The sequence below is a fragment of the Clupea harengus genome, chromosome 2, assembly GCF_900700415.2.
Source record: "Clupea harengus chromosome 2, Ch_v2.0.2, whole genome shotgun sequence".
Lineage (NCBI taxonomy): Eukaryota > Metazoa > Chordata > Actinopteri > Clupeiformes > Clupeidae > Clupea > Clupea harengus.
This window is the reverse complement of record NC_045153.1, coordinates 12,670,625-12,688,329: the sequence shown is the minus strand read 5'-3', so window position 1 is coordinate 12,688,329 and position 17,705 is coordinate 12,670,625. Positions and strand designations below refer to the sequence as shown.

General features: G+C 45.6%; 2 protein-coding genes across 2 annotated transcripts in view; both read right to left on the bottom strand.

Moving 5' to 3' along the window:
* Window positions 1-393: 393 nt before the first annotated feature.
* LOC105909361 (protein mono-ADP-ribosyltransferase PARP4-like) lies at window positions 394-4,772 on the bottom strand. The gene is made up of 7 exons (XM_042709838.1): window positions 4,042-4,772; window positions 3,738-3,792; window positions 2,107-3,134; window positions 1,812-1,866; window positions 1,526-1,628; window positions 960-1,092; window positions 394-601 (listed from the first exon to the last, which is right to left on the bottom strand). Exons 1-7 carry the CDS (start codon window positions 4,425-4,427, stop codon window positions 400-402), a joined length of 1,962 nt encoding a protein of 653 aa, XP_042565772.1. The 5' UTR covers window positions 4,428-4,772; the 3' UTR covers window positions 394-399.
* A 1,141-nt stretch (window positions 4,773-5,913) lies between these two features.
* LOC105895410 (protein mono-ADP-ribosyltransferase PARP4-like) overlaps window positions 5,914-17,705 on the bottom strand; it is a 16,547-nt gene continuing 4,755 nt past the window's right edge. The window contains 20 exon segments of the mRNA XM_042709327.1: window positions 5,914-6,939; window positions 9,151-9,198; window positions 9,289-9,336; window positions 9,558-9,689; window positions 10,031-10,126; window positions 10,504-10,584; window positions 10,939-11,019; window positions 11,283-11,453; window positions 11,648-11,700; window positions 11,703-11,746; window positions 11,959-12,146; window positions 13,448-13,518; window positions 13,676-13,895; window positions 14,299-14,436; window positions 14,998-15,079; window positions 15,278-15,315; window positions 15,446-15,610; window positions 16,068-16,154; window positions 16,602-16,733; window positions 16,930-17,072. Coding sequence (XP_042565261.1) covers window positions 5,914-6,939; window positions 9,151-9,198; window positions 9,289-9,336; window positions 9,558-9,689; window positions 10,031-10,126; window positions 10,504-10,584; window positions 10,939-11,019; window positions 11,283-11,453; window positions 11,648-11,700; window positions 11,703-11,746; window positions 11,959-12,146; window positions 13,448-13,518; window positions 13,676-13,895; window positions 14,299-14,436; window positions 14,998-15,079; window positions 15,278-15,315; window positions 15,446-15,610; window positions 16,068-16,154; window positions 16,602-16,733; window positions 16,930-17,072 — 3,044 coding nt within the window.

Here is a 17,705-nt window from a genome sequence, read left to right as displayed (position 1 = left end):
ATCAAGCTGAAATAACAAGTTGGCTTGTGGATTTAAGTATGGATTGAAACAGTAAAGTGCTACTTTTGTTTTAAAAATAAACATGAATTTCTGCCTCTCCACCAGTGAAAGAAATATAAATCTATTAGCCATTTTATAATCTTTCTATTTTCTTAGCAATTTTAAGGCATTATCTTCAAGATTCAGAAAGGTTATTCAACTAAAACCAGGGCGGGGCGGGGCGGGGCAGGGAGGGGAGGGCAGGTCGGGGTCTGTGTCTAGCAGTATGTCAGTATGAGAGGCAGGGTGGGGTCTGTGTCTAGCAGGCCAGTATGAGAGGTGGGGCAGGGCGGGGAGGGGGGGTCTGTGTCTAGCAGGCCAGTATGAGAGGTGGGGCAGGGCGGGGAGGGGGGTCTGTGTCTAGCAAGCCAGTATGAGGCGGTTTCTCTCCAGCAGGGGGGTCAGGGGGGAGAGGGGGTGCGGGCGGTCAAAGCCCAGGAGCTGTCGGGTGGACGACTCCCAGTCGCGGCCGAACTCCAGCCGGCTGCACACACACGGGTACTGCCTGTCTGCCCAGCACACCCAGTCCACCGCTCGCTTCAGGGCCGCCCACTCTGGACAGCTGTGGGCAACATGCAACACAATGCACACAGAGATACATATACAGTAAGAGTTGGAAATAAAAGAAATATGTACTTCTGCAATTGCTGTTTTTCTCTCTCTCTCTCTCTCTCTCTCTCTCTCTCTCTCTCTCTCTCTCTCACACACACACACACACACACACACACAAAAACACATGCTCTCTCACACACACACACACACACACACACACACACACACAAAAACACGTGCTCACACACACACACAGACAGACACACACACTCACACACGCGTGCACACACACACGCACATGCACACACACACGCACACGCACATGCACACACACACACACACACACACACACACACACACACACTCACCTGTGTTGAGGAGGTTCTCTGAGGCGGAACAGTGACTGCAGCAGCTCTCCCTTGACCAGCTTCTTCACTCGCACCAGCTGCAGGATCAGCAGGGTGGACACCAGCCTCAGGATGTCAGCGTGGGCCTTGGGTCCTGAGAGAGAAAGAACAAACACGTACATAAACACATTTAAATCCCTGCTTTCATTTGGACCCATGGGGCAAAGGCAATAAAACAAGTTCTAAATAAAGGTCTTACATGCAAATAAAGATGAGAAATGAATAATGTATAAGAGTCTTCTCCATATTTGTGGGCAAATAAAGAGGTTTAAATGGGACACAGTATGCTCCAATACAGATGAGAAATGAATCAACAAACAAAAAAGGGTCTTCTCCATATTTGTGGGCTAGCTATTATAGTTGAGAGCGAGCAAAACTTCAAGCCTCCCCCATCTGAAGTGTAATGCTGGTTATGTGGACATTTCTTTTTTTTTCATACCGGGTGCAAAACCGACTTCATCAGTGAAGCCTTAAATATGACTGGAAAGGTTCTGTGTAGTGTGTGCACAACAGGGGTATGTTCTCACCAAGAGACGCGATGCCCTTTTCCTTCAGGAAAACTCCGGCAAAGAAGTTCAAATCCACATCGAGGAGATATCCCACTGCCTCAGTGCATTCCCAGTATCCCTCCTAACGAGGCAGGAGGGAAGTAAGGAAAGAAGTCGGCAAACGAATACACACAGAATTTAGGATAGTGTCATGAAATTGATGACAACAGAAATATAAAGAGGTAGCCATTTCATATTGAGTCATAGGTATACTATCTGTTTGCATTGTAACTGATGGATGATTTTTGAAGAGCAGGCATCTTACTGGGCTCTGAAGACATGCCAGTCTCTCCCAAGTCTCTCCCAAGCCGCTGCCCTTCCTGCAATGGAGAACCCATCAGTTTTACATGTGTGCTCACATGTTTTGTAGACTCCTGAGTGTGCTCTCATGTTTTACAGACTCCTGAGTGTGCTCACATGTTTTATAGGTGCTCTCATTCACACACCCAAAACACAACATGCTGTCACAAAAGTATCCAGTGCAAAGTCTCTCTGTTTTTTAGCGTGCACAGATAAAGACTAGAGAAATGACAGAAAAACGAATGTATTTATTCCTTTACCGTGGCATCCCCTTTTTTGCTTTCTTCTCATGTTCGATGACATGATGAATCATGCTGAGAGGTGCGCCGTCTTCTGCCATGGACCGGCTGTGAGAACACTCCTCCATCAAGTCGTGGAAAGCCTTTTTCGGCACAGGTGCTTTTCTGGACTTCCGTGCAACGGCAGGAGTAGCAGCCACATAGACAAGGGGAGGAGGAGAAGGAGGAGGAGAAGGGGCAGAGATGATATCTGAGGGAGCAGAGAGACAGTCCAAAGAAGAATTTCCTGAGAAACCTGCATAGTCACACTCCTGAGGAGGAGCAGCAGAGAGGTGCAGAGAGGTTTGAGGACGAGGAGGAGGAGCAGCATGTCTGGAGTGGCTTGACCGGAGGAAGCCCAAAAAAGGAGTAGAGCGGTGCCGAGAGGATTTAGGAGGAGGAGGAGGAGGCATGGAAAAAAGTCCATGCTGAAAAAGTCCATGTTTGGCACCTCCAAAACCGAAACCACTAGAGCGCCGAGCACGAAACACGTCAGGAGGGGGAGGGTCTGGGGTAGGACCAGAGAAGGTTGCAGAAGGAGGAGGAGCAGGAGCACCGGCAGGAGCAGAATCAGAGGCAGGAGCACAGCCAGGAGGAGAAGCACGGGCAGAACCAATGATAGGGAGAGTATGGGACAGAGTACGGGGAGAGGCATGGGCAATGGCGAGGGGAGGGAAAGGGGCACAGACAGGGACAAGAGTAGGAGCAGGGGTAACAGTAGGAGCAGGGGCAAGAGTAGAGGCGGCACCACTGACTGAATTTGCTACAGGACTTCCATGCCCCAGTACTAATGATTTTCCTGCCATCTTCCAGACGGAGGACTCCTCGAGGAGAGGAGCACACCTCTCAAGACTTGGGTCTTCCGGAACGAACATTGAAGAAAAGTCATCATACACTTCTTCACTTTCTACGCAGGGGGCACCTAGGAACCCAAAGATAGAATCCACAAGGGAGTCATCCGTCGAACACCCTGGAAGGGCCATAGAACGGTAGTTACATTCATCCAAGGCCTGAAAAACAAGAGAGGGGAGATTTTAATCCCTGTGGGACTCTTTTTATACTGACTATTCAATGGATTGAAAAACTGTAGATAGCACAGACCGCAGACTGCTCCAGACATTGATGAACTTCAATTGAACTGAATATGATTTTTATTTGAATTTTATATGAATAATTCTCACACAATTTGAAGGATCTCAGGTAAAGTTACAGTGAATCATAATTAATTGAATTCAGGTCAGATTGATTGTTGACTCTCAGGGCCTCATTTACTAACATTGCGACCGCAGCGCAATCAGCGCCTTTGCCAAACCGCATAAAGCGCACGGTATTTTGCATCCTATTTACCAAACAAGAACCCTTGTCGCGTCATCTGCGCCTAACACCGCCCATTAGTGTTATTTAGCGCTCCGCTAAAATAGGGAAGAAAGAGCCTGCGTGTTCCACCATGGATGATAAGCTAAAATTAGAATTAGAGCTTTTGGTTCACGAGGTTACAGCAAACTAACCCAGGTGAGATGAGAAATGAATAATGTATAAGAGTCTCATATTGAGTCATAGGTATACTATCTGTTTGTAACTGATGGATGATTTTTGAAGAGCAGGCATCTTACTGGGCTCTGAAGACATGCCAGTCTCTCCCAAGTCTCTCCCAAGCCGCCGCCCTTCCTGCAATGGAGAACCCATCAGTTTTACAGACTCCTGAGTGTGCTCACATGTTTTGTAGACTCCTGAGTGTGCTCTCATGTTTTACAGACTCCTGAGTGTGCTCACATGTTTTATAGGTGCTCTCATTCACACACCCAAAACACAACATGCTGTCACAAAAGTATCCAGTGCAAAGTCTCTCTGTTTTTTTAGCGTGCACAGATAAAGACTAGAGAAATGACAGAAAAACAAATGTATTTATTCCTTTACCGTGGCATCCCCTTTTTCGCTTTCTTCTCATGTTCGATGACATGATGAATCATGCTGAGAGGTGCGCCGTCTTCTGCCATGGACCGGCTGTGAGAACACTCCTCCATCAAGTCGTGGAAAGCCTTTTTCGGCACAGGTGCTTTTCTGGACTTCCGTGCAACGGCAGGAGTAGCAGCCACATAGACAAGGGGAGGAGGAGAAGGAGGAGGAGAAGGGGCAGAGATGATATCTGAGGGAGCAGAGAGACAGTCCAAAGAAGAATTTCCTGAGAAACCTGCATAGTCACACTCCTGAGGAGGAGCAGCAGAGAGGTGCAGAGAGGTTTGAGGACGAGGAGGAGGAGCAGAGAGGTGCAGAGATGATTTAGGAGGAGGAGGAGGAGGCATGGAAAAAAGTCCATGCTGAAAAAGTCCATGTTTGGCACCTCCAAAACCGAAACCACTAGAGCGCCGAGCACGAAACACGTCAGGAGGAGGAGGGTCTGGGGTAGGACCAGAGAAGGTTGCAGAAGGAGGAGGAGCAGGAGCACCGGCAGGAGCAGAATCAGAGGCAGGAGCACGGCCAGGAGAAGCACGGGCAGAACCAATGATAGGGAGAGTATGGGACAGAGTACGGGGAGAGGCATGGGCAATGGCGAGGGGAGGGAAAGGGGCACAGACAGGGACAAGAGTAGGAGCAGGGGTAACAGTAGGAGCAGGGGCAAGAGTAGAGGCGGCACCACTGACTGAATTTGCTACAGACTTCCATGCCCAGTACTAATGATTTTCCTGCCATCTTCCAGACGGAGGACTCCTCGAGGAGAGAGCACACCTCTCAAGACTTGGGTCTTCCGGAACGAACATTGAAGAAAAGTCATCATACACTTCTTCACTTTCTACGCAGGGGGCACCTAGGAACCCAAAGATAGAATCCACAAGGGAGTCATCCGTCGAACACCCTGGAAGGGCCATAGAACGGTAGTACATTCATCCAAGGCCTGAAAAACAAGAGAGAGATTTTAATCCCTGTGGGACTCTTTTTATACTGACTATTCAATGGATTGAAAAACTGTAGATAGCACAGACCGCAGACTGCTCCAGACATTGATGAACTTCAATTGAACTGAATATGATTTTGATTTGAATTTTATATGAATAATTCTCACACAATTTGAAGGATCTCAGGTAAAGTTACAGTGAATCATAATTAATTGAATTCAGGTCAGATTGATTGTTGACTCTCAGGGCCTCATTTACTAACATTGCGACCGCAGCGCAATCAGCGCCTTTGCCAAACCGCATAAAGCGCACGGTATTTTGCATCCTATTTACCAAACAAGAACCCTTGTCGCGTCATCTGCGCCTAACACCGCCCATTAGTGTTATTTAGCGCTCCGCTAAAATAGGGAAGAAAGAGCCTGCGTGTTCCACCATGGATGATAAGCTAAAATTAGAATTAGAGCTTTTGGTTCACGAGGTTACAGCAAACTAACCCAGGTGAGATGAGAAATGAATAATGTATAAGAGTCTCATATTGAGTCATAGGTATACTATCTGTTTGCATTGTAACTGATGGATGATTTTTGAAGAGCAGGCATCTTACTGGGCTCTGAAGACATGCCAGTCTCTCCCAAGTCTCTCCCAAGCCGCCGCCCTTCCTGCAATGGAGAACTCATCAGTTTTACATGTGTGCTCACATGTTTTGTAGACTCCTGAGTGTGCTCTCATGTTTTACAGACTCCTGAGTGTGCTCACATGTTTTATAGGTGCTCTCATTCACACACCCAAAACACAACATGCTGTCACAAAAGTATCCAGTGCAAAGTCTCTCTGTTTTTTAGCGTGCACAGATAAAGACTAGAGAAATGACAGAAAAACGAATGTATTTATTCCTTTACCGTGGCATCCCCTTTTTCGCTTTCTTCCCATGTTCGATGACATGATGAATCATGCTGAGAGGTACGCCGTCTTCTGCCATGGACCGGCTGTGAGAACACTCCTCCATCAAGTCGTGGAAAGCCTTTTTCGGCACAGGTGCTTTTCTGGACTTCCGTGCAACGGCAGGAGTAGCAGCCACATAGACAAGGGGAGGAGGAGAAGGAGGAGGAGAAGGGGCAGAGATGATATCTGAGGGAGCAGAGAGACAGTCCAAAGAAGAATTTCCTGAGAAACCTGCATAGTCACACTCCTGAGGAGGAGCAGCAGAGAGGTGCAGAGAGGTTTGAGGACGAGGAGGAGGAGCAGAGAGGTGCAGAGATGATTTAGGAGGAGGAGGAGGAGCAGCATGCCTGGAGTGGCTTGACCGGAGGAAGCCCAAAAAAGGAGTAGAGCGGTGCCGAGAGGATTTAGGATGAGGAGGAGGTCCATGTTTGGCACCTCCAAAACCGAAACCACTAGAGCGCCGAGCACGAAACACGTCAGGAGGGGGAGGGTCTGGGGTAGGACCAGAGAAGGTTGCAGAAGGAGGAGGAGCAGGAGCACCGGCAGGAGCAGAATCAGAGGCAGGAGCACGGCCAGGAGAAGCACGGGCAGAACCAATGATAGGGAGAGTATAGGGAGAGGCATGGGCAATGGCGAGGGGAGGGAAAGGGGCACAGACAGGGACAAGAGTAGGAGCAGGGGTAACAGTAGGAGCAGGGGCAAGAGTAGAGGCGGCACCACTGACTGAATTTGCTACAGGACTTCCATGCCCCAGTACTAATGATTTTCCTGCCATCTTCCAGACGGAGGACTCCTCGAGGAGAGGAGCACACCTCTCAAGACTTGGGTCTTCCGGAACGAACATTGAAGAAAAGTCATCATACACTTCTTCACTTTCTACGCAGGGGGCACCTAGGAACCCAAAGATAGAATCCACAAGGGAGTCATCCGTCAAACACCTTAGAAGGGCCATAGAACGGTAGTTACATTCATCCAAGGCCTGAAAAACAAGAGAGGGGTGATTTTAATCCCTGTGGGACTCTTTTTATACTGACTATTCAATGGATTGAAAAACTGTAGATAGCACAGACCGCAGACTGCTCCAGACATTGATGAACTTCAATTGAACTGAATATGATTTTGATTTGAATTTTATATGAATAATTCTCACACAATTTGAAGGATCTCAGGTAAAGTTACAGTGAATCATAATTAATTGAATTCAGGTCAGATTGATTGTTGACTCTCAGGGCCTCATTTACTAACATTGCGACCGCAGCGCAATCAGCGCCTTTGCCAAACCGCATAAAGCGCACGGTATTTTGCATCCTATTTACCAAACAAGAACCCTTGTCGCGTCATCTGCGCCTAACACCGCCCATTAGTGTTATTTAGCGCTCCGCTAAAATAGGGAAAAAAGAGCCTGCGTGTTCCACCATGGATGATAAGCTAAAATTAGAATTAGAGCTTTTGGTTCACGAGGTTACAGCAAACTAACCCAGGTAAATATAGAAACTCATAAATATTTCTCTGTTTAGCCCTTCTGTCTACATTAAAAGTTTTGATCACTTTGAATTCAAGACTGTCTTTTATTAGTGAGCTGATTTTGGGAAATTAAACTTTTCAGCGAACATTGAGTTTCTGGGTTGCTATGGTTACCCCTCAGGGTGCCTGTGCAGCTTCATATTAACGAGTTTATGTTCACAAGTTCATATTCACACATATTAACATGAGTTAATCGCACACAGGCAACTGCAAACTGTTAATATGGTTCCCTAAACTAGAGATAGCTAGTTAATAGCCAGGTTAACTGCTCCATAGCATCCCGTTAAGTAGTCTGGTAGGAATACACGACACCCCTTACTTTAAAACGGCGCATTCCAACACTGAAAACCATGCTTTTCAAAAATGCTGCCCTCGTCACATACATTTGAAAATTGGAGTTGTAGCGTAGTCAGGGCAGGGACAACTGAAATTTTCAGACGTTCGGTTTGCTTGAACTATGGGTGAAAATACGGTTTAAAGTAAACCATACAATGAGCTGCGATTCTGGGTAAAGCGTGACCGAACAGCTAGCTGGTGGGACAATTTTGTATATGCCTATTATTAAATGATATATCAAATATAAACATAAAAAAAAAATAACATTTATGATGTTCGTATTTTTCACATTTCTCGCAGGCACATAGTTTTCATTTAGCAGCTGATATGTCATGCTGAAACACCTCTTGTTTCGTTACTAATACATAATTAGGCGCACTTTACGCATCTCCTCCCATGTCGTTGCGACGAACACCCACTTTCCCTTATACCCTCCCAGCAGCAGTAATCTAAAGTGCGGCACCTTTGTAAATACGGTTTTAGGTTTTTACCCGCTATTTTACGCCTGAAACGGGCAATCCTGTTAGTAAATGAGGCCCTCAGTGTCTCTAGGGAACCTGAACCAATACATAGGGATGGTGGGAAGTAAGCGGGAGATGAATATCCTACCTAGAGAATCATAAAGACAGTGTATCACTGGAATGCCAGCACCAGTAAACTTAAACACTTAGGCTACATCCACACCAATACGTTTTAGTTTGAAAACGCATCACTTTTGCTAAGCTTATGCCCGGCGTGCATCCATCCATCTGTCATTCTCCTCAGTCAATCAGCACACTGCCACAGTGAATGTTTACATCCTGGTTCCCGCTTCTCTGGAGTGCTTGTGTCCCTTAAATGGAGATTTTTGGAAACGCTGCTGGCCGCGCTTTAAGTTTGAAAACTCTGGGGTTTCGTTTTAGCGTGGACCGGCAAAAACACTTTTGGAAACGATGATGAAGACCCCTTACATTCGCTTCCTGACTGGGTCTTGTCAATCACAACCTGCCTTTCCCTGATTTGTCACTTTTTCTGGAGGGTGTTTTTTCTGTTTTTAGGTGTGTAATTATGGACAGAGATGATTTCTGATATGGAGCTAAAACGCTCGTCTGGTCGGAGATCATTTTCATTCTAAAAATTCTACATGAAAATGTATTAGTGTGAACGTGGCCTTACTGCCCAACTACCAGAGGAATTGCCAAACTAAAGTGGAAACCTATAAATCTAGTTTTGCTTTTAATTCATTTTAATAAAACACAATAACTATCTTATCCTCTCTTCTGCTGAAGATCTTTATGTGTTCAGGAGCTTTAAAAACATTTCTGTCCATTTTCACTCCCACCACACCTACCAATACATCTTCCTCCGTCACTTCACATAGCAGTCTGCGACCACGCAACTAGAACATCAACACGAAAAACAAAATAACATGTCACAGCACAACTACAACGTCAACACCAAACTAACATGTATCTTCGTCAACACCAACCTCGTATGTATCTTCCTCCTCATCTTCACATAGCATGTCAGAACACAACTAGAACATCAACACCAAAATAACATGTCACAACACAACCAGAACATCAACACCAAAATAACATGTCAATGTCAGGCCGAAGTAAGGGATTGAACCCGGGCCACTAGATTACTGAACCAGTGTGTAGCAAGCTAAGCAAAGGTAGGACCCAAGTGAAGACCTTTTATGTGTTTAGGAGCTTTAAAAACATTTCTGTCTATTTTCACTCACACCACATCTACCTCGTATGTCTCTTCGTACTCCTCCCCTCTCTCCTCTTCATCTTCCCAGCCCATATAAGGTAACAGGTCAACATCCTCTTCTGCAATCAGTTTGGGGATGTCTGTGAACCCCTCATCAGGCTTCGTGGCATCCTAGAATGAGGCAGGGACATGAATGACTTCACTTGGGGCTCACAGTTTTGTGGTGTGAAAACGTGTGAAAACTATTTTACATAAAAATATACATACATTTGCTGTTGTTGCAGACATGAAGGAAGATATTATTTGCACATTCCCACAATATTATTATATGTAGACTATATTATTATAATTATTTTTTTCTTTTAGTTCACTTATTAGCATACTGTAATGAATTGGCTGCCTAGGGTTTTTTTCAATAACCTCAGATGGAGTGAATTGGGAAGTAACCATATGTACGTGCTTTTAACCTTTGACCCCTTGACCTTTCTCTGTGAGGTCAAGAGAATACATACCCTCTCCTCAATGGCCACAAAGCTGGTGAACTGGGAGAGGATGGAGAACTCTTTGCTGAGCTCAACGATGAAGGACTTCATCTGGGCTTTCTTTCCCTACGAGAATTAGAACAGAGACCCACCCTCAGCAGAGATTCATCATAACACAGCACGATTGAACACAACTAGAACGTCAACACAGCACGATGGAACACAACTAGAACGTCAACACAGCACGATGGAACACAACTAGAACGTCAACACAGCACGTTGGAACACAACTAGAACGTGACCAAAATAACATCACAACACAACTAGAACGTCAACACCAAAATCACATCACAACACAACTAGAATGTCTACACCAAAAAACATGTCACAGCACAACTAGAAAATCAACACCAAAATACACACACATGTATTATCACACATGAAAGTCTCCACATACACACACACACACACACACACACACACACACAGACATACTGACGCACCTCGTGTTCAACTTCATCCATGTGAAGAATACCATCCTCATAATCTCTAATAACTGCTCTTGCTGTGAGCTTGTGAAGGAGCTAGAGACCAACACACAGAGAGAGAGAGAGAATTAATAGAAACTAAATCTATACATTTAAAATTTATCACACCAGCTTTAACCGGCAAAAAAGCTAACATCGATCTAACTTAATGTATGAGAGCAGGTTATCTACAAGATATCTAACAGACACCTCCTACAGAGATTCAGTAGGACCCAAGACATCTAACAGACACCTTCTACAGAGATTCAGTAGGACCCAAGACATCTAACAGACTCCTACTACAGAGATTCAGTTGGACCCAAGACATCTAACAGACTCCTACTACAGAGATTCAGTTGGACCCAGGTTCTGTAATGTTTTAGATTAGCAATAATCCGTAGGTGTTCATACCGTGCCCTTACTCTTCTGCAGTTCTGTGGTGGACACCATGGTCTTAATCTCTTTCCCACACAGGTCTCCATAGAGAGCAGCCTGCAGAGGTGAGATGCATGAAGACCAAAGGCATTAACGTTTCAAACATGGAGCAACTATCCTCAGAATTAATCAGAACATGTAGTAATTTTATACAGACAGGCCGAGAGAGAGAGAGAGTGAGAGAGAACTGTCCTTCACTTTGAAAAGTAGAGACTAAACACACACATACTCGTACCCTAACACTGACACCCCCTCGCTCTATACCCACGTTACTCTACCTGTGTGCAGTGGGGTATGAAGCCTTTCTCTCGTTACTCTACCTGTGTGCAGTGGGGTACGAAGCCGTAGACCAAGGTGTGGCAGTTGCTGAAGAGGGCGTGGAGCTGCGCAGGGGCCTGAACAGGAGGGGGCGCTGTTGGGTTGAACAGCTGCCACTTCACCGCCACCGAGCTGCAGCCTGGAGACGTCAACCGCCTCACCTGTGACTCCACCTGCCAGGTGACACAACAGCACTGCAGTAACACAGCTGACACCTGACATGCACCTTTAAGCACACCTGTCTCTCAAAGCCACCTTTCTACTGGGAGGCAATTCGCATTTTAGCTCCAAGCTCCAGCATTGTCCTTTTGGTATTGACGGGTGTTGGAGTGGAGACTTTGTTAGTCCGCGCGGAGACAAAGCTCACCTTTTCTGACCATGTGTGTCGGGTCTTTGTGTCAAAGAACTCGTAGGCCCCCCACCTGCCTGGGCTAGAGCTCGCAGCATATGTCTGTTGGCAGTTTTACTGTGGAAACAAACACACCAACCAGGTACACACACACACACACACACACACACACACACACACACACACACACACACACACAATCACACACACAAACATAGATGAACACATGCACACACCACAAACACAAACACACACACACAAATGTTTTAAATGATGTTCATTCAAGCCCCCGGTAGCTGGTCGTCCAGTCGCAGTGCTGGAGAGCTCACCTGAGGCCACAGGTGAAGAGGCGCGTGTGGGCGGCGTTGCTGCGGGCCAGCTCCAGGGTGAGGGCGGGGTTGTGCACGTGGCCGTCAGACAGCAGCACCAGGCTCCTGGTGCCTCGGGAGGGTGGCAGCAGACTGAGGCTGCGCAGGGGCCTCCACAGCTCAGTGCTGCCCCCCACTGGTAAGGAGATCTAATGATAAGAGCAGCAGGACACAAACTTGCTGATACAAAAAAGAAGGTGCCCACTTTACAACCAAGATGAAGAGCTCACAAAGACATCTCTTTGCTGTTGTTTTTAAGTGTTGCTAAGTATTGGGATGGTGGCTATGGTGCACACTGATGTGTTATAATTAGGGCTGTCAACTTTAACGCGTGAATCTATGCGATTAATGCGGCCGCGATTAACGAGATAAAATATTTTAATGCAATTGACGCAACTTTACATTTTTTTTAATGCCTTAATTTGGATAGAACATGAAGTTATGACAGGAAGCGAGGCGGAGAAGAGGTGGGGAGAGGATTGGGAAATGACATCAGGCCAGACTTGAACCTGTGTCCCCTCGGGCAATGTAGCCCGTAAGTAGGGGGCTTGGTCTACCATTTTATGGGAGCGATGAGGGACAGGTGGGGCTTTAAAAGCCCCCCTTGTTCAAAGTGGGGAATGACAGAAAAAGTTTAAGAACCACTGCGGTAGTTGAAGATGAAGAGAGCTGAGGGTCTGTTTAAGAGCCAAAATGACGGAACAATCGACAAAACTAAAGTTGTATGTAGCATTTGTCAAGCTGAATTTAGCTATCACAGAAGCAGCTTGTCTTGAAGTTATCACCTTAATGCAAAGCACCCAACAGAAAGCAGTCCCAGGTTAGATGATCGCCAACCCACACTCCACGACTTCTCTAGGAAAATAACTAGACCAGTCCGTGAAAAGGTTACCATTTGGGTTGCCGGTGACTGTGGGCCCATCAACATACTTAAGGACAGTGGGCTGATTGAGGAAGAATTGCTTCTGGGGAAAATTATTACGATTTACCGTGGAGGGGCACCATTGTGTTTAAAAAAAAAATACAATTAAAAAACCGTGTCTAAAATACACGCTGTCTGAAGTGATTATTCGTTTATTTATAAGATTTAGTCTTAAGAAGAAAAACAAACTTTTAATCGCGATTAATTCATTTCAAATCTATTGACAGCCCTAGTTATAATACATTGTCTTGGTTGCTGGGTATGATTACTTGCATGTGGCATTAAGAGGTTTGGCCACTGTGGGAAGTCCCCAACCAATAGCACAGGGAATAATTGAGCTGTGTAACTGAAACTACCGTTTATCCACTTTTGAGACGTTCCAGATTGTGTAACACAGCTGGTGAATGCCAAAATATGTCAAATCCAAATTCTTATTCACTGTCATACCAGTCCAACCACTGGAACAGCTCAGACTGTTATTTCATGTGAACTCTGAAAGACATTGGATAACACAGAGTCAAGGCCCACCCTGATGAACTTCTTGGCTGGTTCAAGCGCATCCCCAAGAACTTTGGAGAACATGAAGGCATCGCTTTGTTCTGCAAAAAAACAATTGTTTTTAAAATCAATCAGCTTTAAAAAAAAAACTTACAAAGACTATTCAGTGCAATTGTAGCATATTTCTCAAAAATGTCTCCAAAAAGTTATCCTTTGTTGTAATAATTGTGGCTTGCTTCAGTGATCATCAGTACCCACCTGTACCAAATAACATAATGTTGATCTTGATTTTTTTGTCCAGTTTGCTGAGGAGCTGCAGGGCGATCTGGCGGGCATTCAGCAGGGCCTCCCCCCGCATCGACTCGGAGGAGTCCAGCAGGAGCACCACCTCCTCCACCCGGCAGCCAGGCCCAGGGCTGGGCTCCTCACCCGCCCCTCTGGGCGTCTCAAAGTCTGGGTAAAACACCAGCATACAGGCCTAGGGAGAGAGGTGCAGTCTGGGTAAAACACCAGCATACAGGCCTGGGAGAGAGGTGCAGTCTGGGTAAAACACCAGCATACAGGCCTAGGGAAAGAGGTGCAGCCTGGGTGTGTGTGTGTGTGTGTGTGTGTGTGTGTGTGATACCTACTTTTGCCAAAACAAAGATAAGAGAGAGGGATACTATAAAAACTTAAATGAAGGGGCAAGTTGAATGTAGTGAATTTAAACTACTTATCCACACACACACACACGTGTATTTGACTCTAAAGGTGGAATAAGACAACAGAAAGAGAATCAAAGGGAAGAAATGTAAAGTTCTTGTGAACATCTGAACTGCAAGGGCAATGAGGAAGGCACTGTGTCAGCGTGTTTAAGGACTGTGAGCTTGTGTGGGTCTGACCTGGCTGTCCTTGTCAGGGTGTTTCTCCACCCACATGCGGGGCATGTGCATCTCAGACAGGGTGATGTAGAGGTGGAACCCGTCCGATCCCAGCGTTTCCCCCGGCAACGTGCCAACCACCGCCTTGCAGTCCGTCCTCTGCCGCAAGGGAGAGAACACGGTGGTCAACTCTCACTCAGTCAACACCACAACGCCTTCACCATCCAATCAACAGGTGCAACAAGACACGGGTCCATCAACAAACACATCCGGAGACGAGTTCAAACAGTAACCCTTGAGTGTTCACTAAACCCTAGCCCTAAACACAACATTGGTAGCCTTGGCCTCCACCCTCACTGCTGGTGTGGTGCTACATTTACATTTAGTCATTTAGCAGACGTTTTTATCCAAAGAGACGCACAAAGGAAAAAACATTCAAGCTACGAGCAATAGAGACCTAGTGTAACAATAAAAAACAATTTACATAAGGAATTAAAAGTGCAGGAAAGTAACTACTTAAGGATAGTTAGTTAGAGGAGATAGCATTAGAGGAAGGATAAGGAGAGGAAGAGGAAGGGAGAGGAAGTGCAAGATAGGAAAGGAGGTGCTCTCTGAAGAGTTGGCTCCTTAAGAGCTCCTTAAAGATAGAGAGGTGCTGGAGAGAGTGGGAAAGATATGGCTCACTGTGTTGCCTGCGTAGGATGATGTAGGGGCATATACCTTGGTCTGAATGCGGTGAGTATCACAGCGCAGACTGGTGATCTCATAAGGCATCTCAATGGACAAACTGAGGGTAAACTCCCTATGGGGAACCAGTGAGGAGATGCACATCAAATTATATTACAGCACAATATAAACACATTTTTATTTATAATACATTATAATACAGTGGTATTGATGACAAATTAGAATACATGAGAATGAAGAATTAATATGATTAGGATAAATAACTCCACTGGAATGTTAAGTAAAGATATGTGAACCAGATGAAGACCCTTACCCATTGAGTTCACTCACACACACCTTCTCCACTGTATCCTGTCCCAACACATAGATTAATTTCATTACAACAATTCAACTGACGAAACTCACAAATAATGCACAAACCATGACCACTGAATCGATCGAACACTGATGACAGCTGTCAATCAGGGGATGCTCCTCCTACCTGTGTCCTCTCATTGAGTGCAGAACTCTGTTGCCAGGGCGCCACGCTACCAGGCAACTGGAAGAAGATGGAGTCTGCCTTCACCATCAGCTCGGAGATGAAGGTGACCTTGATGAGGACGGTGGCGCCGGGAGGAAGGTTCCCCACGCTGATGGTGAACACGTCCTGACGGGGCGCACAGTTAGGACATCATCAAAAATGGCCGATTACACTGACAGATATCAAGTGTCCTAACTTCTCCAAACTGTCAAGTGTCCAAATCTCATAACTTCAACTTCAGCTAAATATTATTACACTCTACGTAGGGAGCTGTTCCTTCAACATCATGCTTTCACTATAACTTTGATTATTTTGAAACATTTCCAGGTTAATTGAAATCATATGACACATTTTTGAATTGGGTTTCGCTCATGGTTTCCTCCTGTCAAAAGGGAGTTTTTCCTTGCCACCGTCACATTAATACTTGCTTTAAGGGAGTTCAGGCCTTGGGCTCTATAAAGTGCCTTGAGTCAATATATTTATTAATGATTCTATATAAACAAACACAATTGAACACTACATATCTGAGCAATGTCTATGTGGATGAGGGAGTATGGTAGAGTTCATGTGTGTGATCACATACAGGTGCGTCCTGGTCCATCAGGTAAGCCCCGTGGCCCTTCGCTATGGCCTGTTTGTACTCTTTACGGGCCTGCTCCTTCTCCTTCACCTGAGGGACACACACAGCACAACACACGGGTGAACCCGAGGAACGGAGATGCCACCGTAACCATATCAGCAACACTGGGAGATAAGTGCCCTCTGTGTGGCAATGCTGTAACGCACAAGGTACTTGTTTTTTTCCAACAACATTATTTGTCCTTTAATGCCACTTAAAGCGAGAGAAACCAACTGCAAACACTAGATCACACACACACACACACACACACACACAAACATAAATGAACACCGCACACACCACAAACACACATTTAGCTTATAGACGTCATTATGGTCACTACAAAACCTCACCAGACACCACAAACACACACAGACACACACACACAGACACACACACACACAGACACACACACACACACACACACACACACACCCTCCTTTAGCTTACAGATGTAATTATGGTCATTGAGGCCCTGTCCTATATGAGTTACTATACCTCCCCAATCACATGCTTCCCATTGATGAAGGCCTCAAAGCCGCACACAGCTGCAGACTCCTCCAAGGGGAACACATACTTGGCCTCGATGGGAACGGTGTTTGGGTTGGAGTACGTCTGGAAGATGATGACCTATGGGAGTTGGGAGAACAAACAAGGCGATGAAATAGTCTAGCATTTAAGAGGGGATTACAAAGCAATCTAGTTCAGTGATTACTGTCACGGTGTCTGAGGGGCAGAGAAAGAAAAAGACTTATCTGCTGATAATGATAATAATCTGATCATGTCTGTTGAAATAAAATATGCAGATTTGAACCCTATACCGCACCTGAGATAGCAGGTCCACCAGCTTGCACTTCACATGGACGGCCTGCAGGGGGAGCATCTGTCCAGCACTGTCCAGGAGACCAGCGGTCACGCTGTCCAGTGGGTTCTTAACGTCCCCGAACCCCCCACTGTCTTCACTGGCCACTAGAGACATGTACAGAGTGCTTTCAGTGCATCGTGGATGATAACACTGCTTATCTGTGTTATAACAACCTTATTACATTGTAATAACACTTTTTAGTACAATGTAATACACAATCTATCATTGTGAAACAGCTCATTAAAATGCTGTCCGTGTACCCTAACCCTAACATCAACATCAACCACAATCCGACTAGGCCTTATGCACACTGGCTGCGTTGTGTGATGCACCTGTGTTACCTGTTGATTTCCATTTCGGCGTGTTAACAGGTTAGAGCACACTGCCTACGTGAGACGCACGTCTCAAAAACCAATGAAAAAACAGGTACTTTGCAGACTGTACATGCCCCAAAAAGCTACAACACGTTAAAAGAAATGGAAAAACCAGATACGCAGAACAGGTCCTCTTTAAAACCTTACACCCTGTTTTGTGTTCTCCATATTACATACCCTTTTCCCCCACTTACTGTTTATAAATACCACTTCATCTGCTGTACTGCTTTCATGTCATTAATAATATGATGTACCTCTCATGTAGGTAATAACATCACTTTATATGTAATTATATGTAATAACATGTAATAACGCATTATTACATGTCACTGCACCAAATTCAAAGTATATGACAATAATATC

Bases quoted from the DNA above. Each gene is read 5' to 3' on its own strand.
- LOC105909361 (XM_042709838.1), bottom strand. From the start codon at position 4,427: ATGCCTCCTCCTCCTCCTCCTAAATCATCTCTGCACCTCTCTGCTCCT. The intron at 1,093-1,525 runs GTGAGAACATAC...TTTCTCTCTCAG, and splicing joins AAAGGGCATCGCGTCTCTTG to GACCCAAGGCCCACGCTGAC. The intron at 602-959 runs GTGAGTGTGTGT...TGTTGCCCACAG, and splicing joins AGAGAACCTCCTCAACACAG to CTGTCCAGAGTGGGCGGCCC.